Raw genomic sequence first — 16,365 nt, forward strand, 5'->3', positions numbered from 1 at the left:
CAGCTTATACAAAGGACCCCTGCATAGTTTACAGACAGCGCGGGATGACCACCATCTTGATGAGTGCAACCTTCCCCATCAAGAAAAGTCTAAGGGTGTTCCAGAAGGCGATACTTCCCCGCAAGCCCGGGATTATCCGCCCCATGTTATATTGCTCTCCCCACAACTCTTAACACAGAACCGTGGAGAGATCAGACATTCAGATCCAGCACAGCTCAACCTAGCGATCTGGCTTTTGAAGTCCTTGAATTTGGTTACCTCAATCTTCCACCTGATTGTATGAACGTTATCAAAGAGGCTAGGTGCCCCACCACCAGAGCCTGCTATGCAGCCAAGTGGAAAAGATATGTGATATACTGCTCCAATAACACAATCAATCCTCTAGATGCGTCCATTCAACACATCATATGTTACCTGCTGCATCTTCATTGATGTAATCTAGCATACACATCAATCCGATTACATCTCGCTGCCGTAGTTGCTTACCTGCAAAATAGACAACATTTGTCATTGTTCAAGGTACCTACAATTAAAGCATTTATGGAAGGCCTCAAAAGAATAATTCCTCCCAGAGTACCACCCTCTCCATTGTGGAATCTAGACATCGTCCTCACTAGATTAATGGGTCCTCCATTCGAACCTCTACATAAATGCGAGCTAAAATTTCTTACATGGAAAGTCACTTTACTTGTGGTCATCACATCTCTCAGAAGAGTCAGTGAGCTACAGGCACTAACCATTCAAGAACCATTTTTACAACTCCATCATAACAAAGTGGTTCTCAGAACAAATTCCTTCCTAAAGTTATTTCTCCCTTCCATATCAACCAATCTGTAGAGTTGCCAGTGTTCTTCTCGCAACCACAAACAGTAGCAGAAAGAGCTCTTCATACACTAGATGTAAAAAGAGCACTTCTTTACTATATTGACAGAACAAAACCTTTTCGCAAAACAAAACTTATTTTTGTATCCTCCTCACCACCACATAAAGGTAATCCCATATCAAAGGCTGGAATTGCAAGGTGGATTGTCAAATTTATACAAATTTGCTATCACAATGCAAAACGTACACTTTCTGTTCCCCCTAAAGCCCATTCTACCCGCAAGATATGGGCCTCCATGGCTTTTTTAGGGAACTTTCCCTTCGATGATATCTGCAAAGCAGCTACATGGTCTACACCACACTCGTTCACAAAAAACTATTGTGTAGATGTGCAAGCAAAACAACAATCTAGTGAGGGCCAGGCTGTACTCACAACACTATTTCAGACTACTGCAACAGATACTGGTGGTCGCAGCAAAGAGACAGTACTGCTATGCAATCTATGCATAGTGTGTGATCTGCAGCTCATATGCCTCGAACGGAAAATGCTTCTTACCAGTACGCATCTCTTCTTGGCACGTAGAGCTGCAGATTCACACACGCCCACCCACCTCCCCGGCTGCCTGTATCTGTTCCAGTATTCTCTTAATTAGATACAACATACATGGACATCTCTTTGTTTCTCACAAAACTCCATTTCCCTTCTTGGTGAAAAAACAAACTGAAGATGGAGTTGATGCCCATGCGCACTATTGTCCAAAGGAGGAGTCACCTATCTTGTGACTTCCAAAGACTTGTTCCAAGACAATAACAAACTGCAAACATCCGGGCCCAACACCAGATGGCGATCTATGCATAGTGTGTGAATCTGCAGCTCTACATGCCAAGAACGATGCATACTGGTAAGTAGCATTTTCCTTTCAGTGAACTGTGCAACTTAATCCGAAATGCACTACCATGATTGCTGGCTGTGAAATGTCTATCTTTGCTTCTTTCCCCTACTTTCAATCCTTGGAAACGGCGGAGCAAGAAGGAGGGAGATTCCCGAAGTACTATTTCCCAATTTAATTTGCATAGGGTTCTTTGATACAAAAAAAAGGCTCAATGGAATTACACCAAACTTGCCACAAAGTTAACACTTTACTCGAGATTTATGCCTGTGTTGGTTTGTTGTAAATCCATTCAGTAGTTTTCGTGAAGTTGGTGTTAAAAGAGTTACTCATTTTGGCCATGAAGAGGTTGTATTTTAGGGGAAAGTGCTTTTACAATGCGGGGTGACGGACAGGTGCAATTTGCACACAATCAGAACAATGCTTGCCTAAACCGTGCATCTGTTTTAATTACGCATATACCTCAACCACGCATATTCATGGTTAAGGCATTCAACAGACTTGGTGTGCGTATGTTCGGGGAGAGGATCAGGAAGAATCGGGAGAGGCAGCTCTGGGATGAGACCTGGTAAGTGGGGCTGGGTTTGGGGCAGGGGGGCTTAGGGCTCAGGGTGGGGGGTTTAGAGTAGTTTTTTGGCAGGGGCCAGGGCTTTAAGGCGATGGGGCGGGGTAGTTTTAAGGGCTGGGGCCAGGTTTTAATGACGGAGGGAGGGGCAGTTTTCAGAGTTAAGGGTCAGTTTTAGGGCTTACGCTGGGGTCATGGTTGTTTTTGGAAGGGGCGAGTGTTAGGGCTTGGGGCAAGCAATTGGAATCGTTTTAAGGGCTGTGGCAGGGTGGATTGTAGTGTGGGGTATTGGGTGTTAACGCGAGGTGGCTGAGGTGTGCAATTTACCGTATTTATCCATGTAGCAATCATGCCTTTACAAAGAAATTCCTTGTAATGGCATGTGTGGCGTTGTTTAGGTGCACACAACCACATTTTAGAGATCTGTTGACAGTTGGAAAGCTATATTTTTAATTTGACCTCAATTTTAACGTTCTTTGACAAAATTGTACAAAATTTAGCAGATGCTTTACATGTTTACGTATCTGCATTTTTACATTGATCAGATTCATCAAAGTGGACATTTTTAAAAGGCCATTGAAAATTATTTTATTCGGTAATAAGAGTGGCATCACTTGACAAATCCACATGAAATTTGGCAGATATTTAGCCCGTTTAATCTAAAGGTATGACAATTGTTGTGCAGATCTCCATCAAATGGGGGCAAATTTCAAAGGTACAAAACGTTTTTTCAATGGGCTGATATCTTTGGGGTTCTGTAGAATCTGCATGAAATTTGGCAGGCTCTTAGCACATTAGGCCCATTGCAGAAATCTTCAGTTTCGAGCAGATCCAAAAATGGTGCGCACAAGAAAATGTAGACATTTACCATATTTAGCGTACTTTTTTTTTTTTTGTTTCATGCAAACCCATTAGAAACTGACATAGGTGGGCAGATGTGGTACTTACATCCTGCTCTGCTCCATCACTTCTGGGGCACACTATACTACCTAGCTGCACGTGCAGGCACTGCTGAGAACATTGCCAGAACCAGTCTCGCACCAGGGGATATTTTAAAGGTGAGGAATCTACGATTGAATAGAAGGTAAGTAACTGGTTCTGGTTTCTAATAAAAAAATCCCAAATTAAATTTGCAAGTTATGGTTAAGACTGCAATCCATAACACACACCACCAATCTACTTCTTTTCTAAAGATTTTCAGGCTCCAATCTATACAGGGTGCCTTGTGACAGTGGTGGTGACTAAATGGTCATTAATTTATTTTGGTTACTAGTGTTCTAAAAGTCTCCAGGAAAAATACCATTGGCTCCTTCAAGGCGTATTGCAGTATTGATTGCTGGGTATGCTATTCTGATTATATGCTCCAACCTTTTATTACCTCCTTTGAACTTGTTGTGGAAATATTTCTAGGAAGCCTAATGCACGAGTATATTTATTTTCTGTCATTGTACCATAGAAAAGAAAATCAATCCTCTTGTGCTTGTTGCATCATTAGTTTCACATTTAATCAAGTCTAATTTGAGGTCAAGTTATATAGATCCACTCTTAACTGCGAATGGGTTTTGGAATTTTAAGTTCTCCAGTATTGGAGTATCTTTCATGGATTCACATGCTTGAATCGTTCCCCGTCATCGAAGTGGGGGTCCCACGGTACATAAAAAGCAGTAAATAATTAAAGTTAATAGAGAAAAAACATTCACTTTAATATCTCATCCTAGTCATTAGGTATGGTCCAAACTCCAGTCAATCAGGCTATATCACCCTCTAGAAACCTCTTCAGAGGCTCCAGGCTCTCAGATGTTCTACTGCACGTTGTGTGAAGAGTCGCCCTGAGCTCTGCTCAGTACTTCTACTTGGCCTTCTGATTTCTTCAGATCTTGCTTTTCAACATGTCTTCTTCAAAAACTGCTCTATTCAGCTATTGTGAGTCTATTCAGCTATTGTGAGTCTTGTGGGAAACTAAGACTTCACTTAGATGATCCTCATAAGAAATGTATTTACTGCCTTCAGAGACTCTAAAATTTGTAGAACATTTTCTTAAAAGACCTTGAGAGATAGAGAAGGACGCCTTCTTCTGTGGCTACAGAAGCTCAAAACAAAGGACAATCCTTTCTCTGACGAGGAGAGTGATTTCTCTTTAAAGTCTACAGCATCTAAGAAAAGAGCTAGTGAGGTGGAGCTGGTATCTGCTAAGGCTTTTAATATGTTGAAAAAACATCACAACTCAAAACATGAAGATCAGCCTTCATCTTCAAAAAAGGAACAAGCCTCTCTTACGGATTAATGTGTGCCCTCTACACCTTCTAAATCCTCTTAAAAAATGAAGCAGATGTCAGTCTCTTCCAGAGACAATGTTACCTCACAGAAAAGATGCTCCGTTGACGAGAACTTCAGTCTCCATGACTACGATGCTGACATTGACTTTCTCTTCTCCTCCAAAATGATTGTCGTTGGCATGTTCTCAGTCGACACTGGCATTCATGAAGGTGAGACCATCATTGATGACAAGTTTGTCTTTATTGTCTTCGTCGATAAAAAAGAAGCTGCCCCTGTCAGGACCTTCGTCGACAGAAGCATCTTCTCTGCGGAGGCTGTCGGTGGCTCTCAAAGGTAAATCTTCCTTGTCAATGACAGTACCTTTGTCAATGGTAGCCTCGTTGACGGTTGCCTCATCGACGGAGCCGAAGACTTTGGATCCAGATCTTCGTCGGTGAACTTAGTCGACGTCCAGACCGTCGACTGAAGAACTATTGATGAAACCTTCATCTTTAACATCTTCATCTGTGATAGGCCTGACATCTTCGTCGATGCTTCTTCCATCATCTGTTCTGTCCGCTTCTAAGGACAATTCAGGACTATCTAAGAGAAAGCCTTCTCAGGAGGTAATATTGCCTTTACACACCTCTCCAAGTAAGGTGTCTACTTGTCCTCCAGTAAAAATTTTAGATTATGCAGCAGATGAAGAGGGATCAGATGATAGGTTTAGGGCAGCTCACAGTCCGTCTGAAATTCTTGAAGTGCCAGGACGATGAAGATGCGGACTATGTATTTTACCCTGAGGTTACTAATCAAGAAATACAAATGGAACAAACAATCCAAATGCCTATTTCTCTTGTCTCAAATTTGCATACATGGTAGAGGATTACTACCGCAGATTTTCTCCTTTGGAGCCAGCATCTTCAGTTCCTCAGACACCAATTCCGCAGCCTTCCTTACAGGTCAGACCCCCCCCCCCCCCCCCCTACCCCCCTGCCCACCCCCTCTGGTTTCTCCTATACCTACAGTAACGCAACATCTGGACCAAGAGGTTCATACTACTGATAAAGAGAAGAGGGAGAGTTAGACGAGATATTGTTTCCCAACGAATGGAATGATTACAGATCAAGACACCATTGTCTTCCACTCTACGTACTATAGATTCGCCACCTGAGGTTTTTTGGGGTTTCCATACCCTTATGAAAGAGCTGCAAGGAGGTTTCAGCTCCATATGGTCACTAAACCGGCTGATTGTTTCTTATATGATTTCAAGGAACAAACTAAGAGACCAGTCTGATCTATCCCTATTGTAGAGTTCATATGGCAGGAGGGCTTAAAGGTCATGAAGACGCCCCCCTCAATTCCGGCAGTTTTGCACAAATTAGAAAAGAAATACAAGGCTCCGGATAATTTTCCTGCCAACCTTATCAGGCAAACTAAACCTGACATATCACAGGCAGCACAACGCCTTGCCAGAAATCCCTGATCTCCATTAATGGCCCCTCCTGATAGAGATGGAAGACGTCTCGATTCCATCGGCAAAACTTTTTCCACCTTGGCAGCAACAACTGTCAGAGTGGGCAATTCTCTTGCTATCTTAAGCAGATACGACTGGCAAATGTGGTCGGACATGTTGCCTTTTATAGAGCTGTTGCCGGATGAACCCAAGGCTGAAGCTTTAACCCCTTCGCTGCGGATGACAAAGCCAGCTCGTCATGGGCGTTACCTGCGCTACGCGGATGACGAGCTGGCTTTGTCACAAACCTTGCGATTTTCAAATGTCAGCGCACAGCTGGAAAACCCGTAGCGCGCATGCGGTTAAAGATTCTGCAGGAGGGCAGGAGGATTCTTCAGGAAGTGCTTCAATTGATAAATCAGGAAGATTTCATTGCGACCCTTGACCTTCAGATTGCCTATTTTCTCATCCCTATCCTCCCCAGACACAGGAAATTCTTGCACTTCAGAGTGGCTGGCAGGGATTTACAATTCAAAGTCCTACCGTTTGGCCTTCATTTGGCGCCAAGGTACTAGCACCGGTGGCAACCCATCTATGTCAGGACGGAGTCCCAATCTTCCCTTTTCTGGACGATTGCCTCATAAAGGCAAAATCTCTCACAGCGGCAAGAAGTCACACTCAGAGATGTCTTTGTCTTTTCCAATCCTTGGGTCTCTCAATAAATCTACCAAAGTCTCAGTTAAACCCCTCGAAGGTGAAAACATTTTTAGGGGAAACCCTGGACACTCATCAGGCAAAGGCCTTTGTTTCACCAGAAACACAACAAAAGATTCACAAATTAGCATCCTTTCAGCCCGCAGTAACAAATTGCTTCTGGGAATGTTGCCCTCTAGCATTCCCCTAGTCCCGAACTGTCATCTACGAATGAGACCTTTGCAAGAAGAGCTGGACAAGCAGTGGCTGCAGATCTCAGGGTCCTTCGACAATGTTCTCAAAATAACATCTCAAATGAAGGAAATGCTCCTATGGTGGACTCAAATCCCAAACGTAGTGGCAGGCCTATCATTCATAGTGGACTCACCAGGTTTCACAAGAACAACCGATGCACCCCCTGCAGGGTGGGGAGCACATCTAGAAAGACTGACAGTGAAGGGAAAATGGGACAGTCAACAACTAACATTGCACATAAACCTTTGAGAATTGAAGGCAATATTCCTGGCTTTGAAATCTTTGCTCTCAATTATATCAAGAGCTTCAGCATTAATTCGAACAGAAAACACAACGAGCATGCATTATTTAAACAAACAAAGAGGGACAAGATTAACTGTGCTACCCCTTCAGGCACAGCCAATCTGGGATTGGGCTATACAACACCAGGTAACACTGACTGCAGTGCATGTTCCAGGAGTGGCCAACAACCTAGCAGATTCATTGAGCAGGTCAATTAAGACCAACCACGAATGGGAACTTCAACCAACCAACGTTGGATCACATCTTTCGATTGTGGGGCAAACTGAGTTTGGACTTATTTGCAACCAGTCGTAACCGCAAATTCCAGTTCTTCACCAGTTGGCTACCCCAACAGGGATCGCTTATGTTTTTCCTCCGATTTATTTAGTCCCAGCGGTGCTTCGGAAGATGAGGAAAGAACCCTGCCAAAAACTCATAGCTCCCAGGTGGCCTTTCCAATTCTGGTTCACTTAACTTCTGCTACTATCAGAGTGCAAACCCAGACTGTTGCGCCCATTACAGAGCTTACTGACTATGAACTGCGGCCAGGTCTGCCATCCGGATCCAACATCTCTGCGATTAGCAGCTTGACTCCTGAATACTATGAGTTTGCTGACTTAGATATACCTGCTGACTGTTGTGAGGTCTTGGCTAATGCTAGAGCTCCCACCACTATCAAGACTTATACACTGAAATGGAAGAGATTCTTTCATTGGTGTGCAGCTTCTGAAGTGCTCTCTATTCAGTCCTCACCAGACCAATTGCTGCCTTTTTTCCTCCAACTGGCAAAATCTAGCCTTTCTCATTCTACTATTAAGGTATTCCTTGCAATCTCTTTGGTTGTCCAGAATAATAAAAACAGTTTCTTAAGGAATTGTCTAGAATGTTTGCTCCAATTAGGCGCCCTTCTCTGCCTTTGCATCTCAACATATATTAGCGCAACTCATGAATCCTCCCTTTGAGCCTTTTCATAGAGCTGATCTTAAATTCATATTATGGAAAACATTACTTCTACTGGCTCTCACTTCGGCTAGACGAGTAAACGACATACATGCTTTCACTACTCAACATGCTTTCCCCCAGTTTACTAAGAATTCTGTTATACTTTGAACAAATGCTACCTTTATTCCTAAGGTCCCATCGGATTTTCACTTAAACGAACCAGTCATTCTAAATACTTTTTCCTAATCCACAGACACCAGCAGAAAGGACCTTATCAGAAAGGGCCTTAATTTCACTGGATGTTAAGACGTGTATACAATTTTATTTACAGAAAGCAGCCTGTATCCGTAAGGCTCATCAGCTTTTTGTGGCCTATGGAAAGATCAGAAACAGGTATCCAGTGACTAAACAGACAATAACAAGTTGGATCGCCTGTGCTATCAACAAGCAGGCAAACCTCTACATTCAACAGTGAATACGCATTCTACGAGAGCAGTCTCCTCTTCTACATCTCTCTTCGCCAGTGTGCCTATTCAACAAATTTGCAGAGCAGCAACTTGGTCTAGCAGGCACACTTTTACCAAGCATTTCTGCCTGGAAGCTGCGAGTAATGCAGATTCAGCTGTGGGACAGGCAGTGCTACCTAATGTTTTTCTGTAAGGTGAGCATCTATCCTTCCTTTAAGTTTTTTTAAATATTGCTGTATTTAAGGTCACTATGAATCTGTACATAGGCATTATCAGATTACCTTATAAGCATATATAAATATATAATTAAGTGATACGTAAGTGTGATATAAACTGGGTGATGTACAGTTTTTCTTTCGTACTCTGTACTACATTCTTTTTTGTATGAACATTCATACCTATGTGATAACTGCTATCTACTCTCATTCAAGCATGTGAATCTATGAACGGTACCCCAATACTGGAAAAGAAAATAAGTTACTTATCTGTAAACTGTGGTATCCTTCATAGATTCACATACAAACCACCCTCCTCCCCATAAAGGTTCTCCTGTTTTATTGTACGCTTATACTACACTTGTGCCCAAAAATCTGAGAGCCTGGAGCCTCTGTGGAGAGGGTTCTAGAGGGCGCTGTCGCCTGATTGGCTGGACTTTGGACCACACCTAATGACTAGGACGAGATATCAAAGTGAATGGTTTTCCTCTATTAACTTTAATGTTAAAGTAATTACTTACTGCTTTTATGTACCGTGGGACTCCCACTTCGACAACAGGAAATTATTCAAGCATGTGAATCTATGAAAGATACCAATACTGGAGAATCACAGTTTACAGGTAAGTAACTTATTTTAATTTCAGGTAAGACAAACGTCTTGGTTCTAAATTCTCCCTGTATGAAGCACATACAGTTTGGTATTTTAGTGTTCTGCTGTGAACATGAACCAATGGCTACCAGTGATATGAAACTAGAGGCAGGTAAAGCTTATTCATTAGTGTTACTAGGAGACTAAGCAATGTAACATCTCATCGCTTTGATGTGTTTCTAGGCAACCATTTGTCCTCAAACTCACCCATCTTTATCTTCTTTTCCCACTCCAGTTTTAAAAATCATGAGATTGTATCCCTTTTTTCGATATTTAACATGGAATGCAATGAGAACACCTACAGCCTGGCATCACATTTTATTTAGGTTGCACTAAGGCCTCCACAACTTCCACTGAGAAGGTGACCCTCATCCAGGCTGCAGGTTTTCAAAATTTCCATCATTCACTGGGTAGTTTCCCATGTACTGAAATGCCAAAGTCTGTAGGAAGGGGAAATAAAAAATGTAATTGATTTGCATGTAATTATAAGTAATGTAACACAGAGGTCCAAAAATCTGAAGTCTTTAAATTTATGTTCAAGACTTAACCATATTCGGAAAACAATTAAATATCTAGGCCACATGCACAAAAGAGGCAGGACACAGCATAACTTTTGTATTACAATATGACCACACCCTTTGATTTGCGAAGGGCCATCAAAGCCTTTTTTGCTGAAAATTGTTGTGCCACAAACTGTCACCATCTGACCACTTCATGAAGATTGAATGAAGGAGTCCAATTGCAAACCCTTGGGAAAATTAGCAGATGCTGAGATGGGGACTGCATCAGACAGCAGGCCTCGAACCTAGCAGCTGCAGTGTACCTGTGTCTGTTTAGATATGCTGAATGTACACTATTACATTTTGACAGCTTATGTTTTGTGAATAGTTTCTACATGCCTTCAACGGTCGCTAAAGTTTCAAAGCTATGGAGAACCAAAAATGGTCACTAAGTATTTGTGCATTCTATTGCAATTTGCAAGCAGGATGGATCATCCCTAGGCCGGGTGCTTTCCTTTGTGACTTGTAATGGATCGCCATGCTTTAGTTACAGTTCCTAAAGTCCATAATGAATGTCAGTGGACTTTTGAGCATTGCGTATTGAGACCATGTACTTGCCCTGACCTACATATTGCTAAGCTCAGTGTACAGTGAAATCCCGTACATTGTCTCTTGGGTTGCTGTCTTCACAAAAATGCACCTCATCACATGTAAATATGTAGGCTGGAACAATCGGCAAACCTCTGACATTGGTAAATAATTAATATTCAATATATTTTAGGCAGGTATTTTTGGAGAACGCTGATACCTTGTTTTTGTTTTGACAGATATGTCATTGGCACTTTGGAAATGCTGGTAGCAGAGAACTACATGATAGTGTATTTAAATGGTGCCACTACGCGGCGGAAAATGCCAAGTTTAAGCTGGCTCCGGAAATGCTATCAGCAGATTGATAGACGGTAAAGTTAAGGATCATGGAAAGCACTGTCTGCACTATATTCTTACGACTTTCCAACCTTAACTGGTGATGCGTACTTTACTGTGAATTTTATGCTGCGATGTAAAAGCGGAGTATATAGAATGTTTTGTGGCATTTTCGCTAAATGTTCGTGTTAACTGTTGCCTTCCCAATAACGACTGGAGCAGTGGTGCTAAGAAGGCCTTTGATTGCAACCAGTTGAACTTGCTACAATGTAAATATTTTTGAGAATAATATAAAACTGGTCCATACTTGCACAGGGTAACATATCCAAAATTTAGCATTTCCATTTGATTGCATGCACAGCTTTTTTAATGAATGGGTTGAGTCCATCCATACCCCATGTTCTGTTGCCATTGTTACAAATGAAAGCATCTGACAACTAATTAGTAAATAAGCTGTTACTCAGTCTTCTATAAATGTATAAGATCTTGCACACATGTTGAACAGGCACATAATTCAGAATTCTATGATTTTATTATATAAAATGTGTAAAACATGAGTAATTTGCAATTAACAGATTTATTCAAATTCATATGTTCTTTGGTTTTTAACATTGGGAAATTTGTGCTATCAAACTCCAGCTCTACCTTTTTTCAGGCAGTACTGTTTACTTTGTGGGCATTATACTGTATCCCATTGAGAATATTTATTCGATCTTTAGAGATCATAAAATGACAACACATATACAAACAATAAAATGCATATATACATATGTCTCGTGCTATGTCATACCTTAACTCATCATAGTAATAAGAACACTCGATCGATAAAATAGATACAATACATAAAAAAATGTATGGAAACAACATTCTTGAAAATGTGAATTAAAAAAAAAACTACCATTCGTCATCAAGTTTTTATGCTCAAAGAGATTCAATAAATAGTCTAATCTATCATTGCTTTTCTAGCTGAATAGTCCGTTTCAGAAAAGCAGACATAAAAAAAGGACCTCAGGCGAATAAAAAAAACTGTGCATACAGCAGGGCTACTCTGCACTCAGAAAGACCTAGTTTGCAAAGCAACTGCTTCAAAAAGTGCTCTTTTATTGGGCTGTGCAATTTGCACAAAAAATTAAATGCAAAAGAGTTTGCGCCGAGTGGTTATCACATGGACAAGACAACAGTGTTCCCTCTATATCTGTAACTTTTTTTAAACAGAGGGACCAATTGTTGGACTGGCTCTTTTTGCGGGGTCATCCAGAACTTTTTGCCTTTTTACCTGGTTTTGGTGGTTTTAGGACTCTGGGCACTTTATCACTGCTGTCCAGTGTTAAAGTGCATGTGCTCTGTATGGTAAACTTTGTAGGTTTGGTCTACACCGGTTAGTCGTATTTAATTTACCCATCAGTCCCTTGTAAAGTGGTATCTCATATACCCAAGGCCAGTAAATTAAATGCTACTGGTGGGCTTGCAGCGCTGCTTGAGCCACGCACCAAAGTAGCCTTTCAAACCTGTCTCAAGTCTCTGCCATTGCAGGGCCTGCGCATGCAGATTACTGCCGCTGTGACGTGGTACAAAGTGGTTGCCACGTCTGTGACTCCCCTTTTACTGCATGTCAGTCACCCCTAAGGTAGGCCCTAGCTAGCCCTATGCTTAGGGTGCGCTCTAGGTAAAAGGTAGGACATGTGCCTGTCCTGGTAGTGACAAACAGCCTATTTGGTTTCTCACTACTGTGAGGCTGCCCTCTCATAGAAATGCATTGGGGATTCCCTGATCTGTCGGTCAGTGGTAATTCCTTACATGACAGGAGTAGTGTGATCAGGTTTGGTATGTTTGGAATAGTGGCAATAAATACTGCGTAATGGTGTTCGCAGATGTATTATCACTGTTTTCGAAATGCCACTTTTAGAAGTGGACATTTCTGTGTGCTGTTTGTCTTTGTGCCTGCCTGTTTTGTATTGCATGTCTGGCTCTGGATGACAGGGGCTAAGGAGGTGCAGTGGCTCCAGAGGGGCTGATTGAGTCAGTGCTAGGCTGAATAGGCCGATCTGCATTTGGAGTAGCACTTGATCCTGAATAGGACTGTACCTGCCTTCCACAATACTGGCTCCACTCCCCTGTGGTGTGTCTGGGGCCAGAACTTACACAAACAATAAAGGTGTTTGTGTAAGTGAAAAGATGTATGTAAGTACCCCACAGAACTGGTTTGGACTGGGAACAGAGCCCTGTGCAAAGGGGGAAGAACAAAGACAGACATGTTGTAATATAAATGTTGGGGCTGTGACCCCATGAAAGTTGAACTGGTGCTTACTTGGAGCTGAAGGACTGCTGGGCACCAGGAGGAACTGCCACGAAATACTTCCCCTCTGCTAGAGGGCCCTGTGAGCTGGCCTGCTTGGGCCCGGCTCTGTCCCTTGAGACTTTGAAATTCAGCGCAGGGTGAGCACGGTGCTCTCCATCCGTGCTATTTTTGGAGCGCTGCTCTCTGACGGGAGAGTTGTTCCCTTTGTCCCTGGGGGCAGACAGACAGAGGAGAAGTGCTCTTGTGTGTGTTAGTGTGTGGTAAGCGCCCTGGGTTGCAGCCAGTATCCCTGAACCAGTTGGGGTTGTTCCACGGCGGCTTCAAGAGCCTGAGGCCAAAGCTATTTGCAGGAATTTAAAGCTTCTGCCCGTTAGCTGGACGAACTCCCCAGGAGTCACAAGCATTGCTAGGCAACTAGCAGGGCCGGCCAGAGTTTGCTGTCTTGCCCGGCATGCCCACAGAAGACCGTGAGGACATGGCGTACAGAGTTGCTCTTCAGTACGCCCACAGCGGGGCCGGAAGGTGGCTGAGTTTAGAGCAACACGAAAAGGAAGGCTTGTCGGCAATCCAGCAGTCCATGCAACACTGCCTTGCCACGAGGGTCCGAGAGGAATGGGAGGGCCGAAGCAAAGCAGGCGGTGGACAGGGCCGTTGCGGTGCAAGGCGTGCCAAAAGGAGCTGACCAGAAGAGGAAGTCAGGCGAAGGATGGCTGGTTGTGGGCAGGGTCGAAGGAGGCTTCCCTCCATGGCCTGCTGCCTGTTTTTCCCAATTCCTGGCAGATCGGCTGCACCGCAAAGTTTCGGGCAGCCCCAGTCTGAGGAGCCAAGGTGGGAGGCCCATGACCGGGCGTATTATGCATTACGGGCATAAACTACCAGCTGCGCCGCATGGTCGCGGGCAGCTGCATCCTCACCTGCTCGTCAGTGGAGAGACCGTGTGGGTGTATGCCCCACCCCCGTACCTGGTGCATACAACACGCTGTGAGTAAAATGTGCCTGGGGCCACAGTGACTTCTGCATTTGCTTTTATCGTTGCAGCTGTGCTGCTTGGTCGCGGGCAGCTGAGCGCCGACCTTGGTGGGGGCAATTGGACTCCAAGGAGTTGTTGGCCCATGCAGGGAGATTCACCCTGATGTATTTCTGGAATTCACCTAATGCTTTTGCCTAATGTGTACCCTCTAGAAGTGGGTACTTTGGGGCACGGTTGCTGATGATGGTGTGCCTAACGTGCTATGTTGAGTGCTGCCTATGATTTATGCATAATGTGCTTATGCTAAGTGTACCTTTTACCAGTAGTTACTGGTTGATTTTGCTAACTGGGAATTGTGATGGTTATGATAGTGGCCTGTTTGGCCCTGCAGTGTATGTAATCCTTCTGAAGTCACACTAAGTGCCAGGTGGCACAGTGTATATATATGTGAATAAGTCCTAATATGTTTTATGAGTAATACGAAGGCTATTTTTGATATAACCTTGTGTGGAGTTTCTTTAGTGTACCTAGTGTGGGATAAGCCTCTGGGATAAGCCTGACCACTCTGCCAATCTTCCAAGGGGGTGAGCAGGGGTTATCTTCGGTGTGTAACTCCCTTGCCCAGACTAGAGTGGTTGTTTCTGCTTGGGCTTATGTATTATATCTATTTTCTTGCTCTCAAGCGTTACTATGATGAAGTGATGACGTAGCACAATGTATATGTATATATGTATTTTACTGTTTGCATACGTGTTTTTCTTGTATTATCCCTAGGGATAGAACAAAGATTTTTCCGAATCTTTTCTGATTCTGTATCCCATTCCTAGTTATCCCAGTTAAATACTGACTTTTGAGGTGAATCCCTTGGCACACTTGTCACAAGAAGACTGCTGGAAAGAGGCTGCTGTACAATGAAGCTCAGTGACATTGCACACCTGTTTCTGATGCATTCACTGCCTGGACAGCTACCTGGTGTTAGACCTTGGGGACTTGCACCCTCCTGCTTTTCTTATCATCTCCCCTGCCTCAGCGTGACTCTTCCTCACCCTCTTTTAATGGTGAGGTTCAACATCATCCCCACCACAAGCTTAAATTACCGTACTCTCACCTAAACCTCAACAGTTCTCAACCTAATCTCCATTCAGTCAACTCTGCTCCCTTTTCATCCTCCAAACCACCTTAACCTCTCCGCTCATTGTATCTCCGTCTCCTGAGCTCAACCTCATCTCACCATCCCTGCCACCACATATTAATCCAACATCAACTTCACCTCAACCTCTGCTTGTCTTGATAGTCAATGCAATATTGTTTTATCCACTGAAATGTCAGGGTAAGATCCCTCATGTTGCGAATGGCCTTCAAATGGACACCTTTGCTATTCTGCATTATGTTCCAGCAACAAAAAAAGGAATTTTCAGATGCTCTTGTTTCATATGTTTAAAGTAGCCATTAAATGAAACTAGTCCATGCATTCCCAGAGAAGTTATTTCAGAAATAGCATGAGTCAACCTCAGATCTCTTTGCATCTAATCCAAAATTACAAAGCTTTGTCTCTGGTAGGTAAGAGGTTTGCGATTTTGATTCTTTTTTCAAACCGATAAATGCTAAATTTTCCCCTCCTATTAAATGACTCCTTTATTTGCAAGGCTCAGACATTACCATTCATGTACATCTATGCCACTTTGCAACTTTATATTAATAACCTTGTCATGCTCCAGCTAGTTCTGATACCCTGACCTTTTGTGAGCAGAGTCTCCCACCAAATCAAATGTATGTTCTGAATCTTGAACTAAAGAATGGATATATTTGCAGAGCCAAGGAATTAGCGAAGTGTGGTCCGATATGTGTGGTTAGCTAGGGAGTAATCCATGTTTTAAAGAAAGCATCTACTGTTTGATTGTGCAGCGCTTTAATCACTGTAATGAGAGAACAAAAATACCTTTGTGACCAAGAATAAAATACCACTCAAATCATGAGCAATGTGGGCACAGAAGGTACTGTAGATATAAATAGGTCTTTGCAGATACTGGTAAATTCTGTGATAAGGAGAATACGGACTACTTTTGTAAAGCAGGACTATTCAATGCAGGAGCGAAAAAGGCAAGTGGAGCAGGCAGTGTTTATTTCAAATCTATTTGTATCTATCTATTTTTTTGGTTTTGTTACATGATCTTAATAAC

At 42.9% G+C, this 16,365-nt stretch overlaps 1 protein-coding gene across 1 annotated transcript in view; it reads left to right on the forward strand.

Annotated features, from left to right (window-relative positions):
- Window positions 1–4,597: 4,597 nt before the first annotated feature.
- Window positions 4,598–16,365, forward strand: part of LOC147729128 (BCL2/adenovirus E1B 19 kDa protein-interacting protein 2-like) — a 56,613-nt gene continuing 44,845 nt past the window's right edge. Inside the window, exons 1-2 of the mRNA XM_086959798.1 lie at window positions 4,598–4,887; window positions 10,820–10,951. Coding sequence (XP_086815924.1) covers window positions 4,598–4,887; window positions 10,820–10,951 — 422 coding nt within the window. The remainder of the gene's footprint in view (window positions 4,888–10,819; window positions 10,952–16,365) is intronic.

This window comes from Lissotriton vulgaris, chromosome 2_2 (assembly GCF_964263255.1).
Source record: "Lissotriton vulgaris chromosome 2_2, aLisVul1.2, whole genome shotgun sequence".
NCBI lineage: Eukaryota > Metazoa > Chordata > Amphibia > Caudata > Salamandridae > Lissotriton > Lissotriton vulgaris.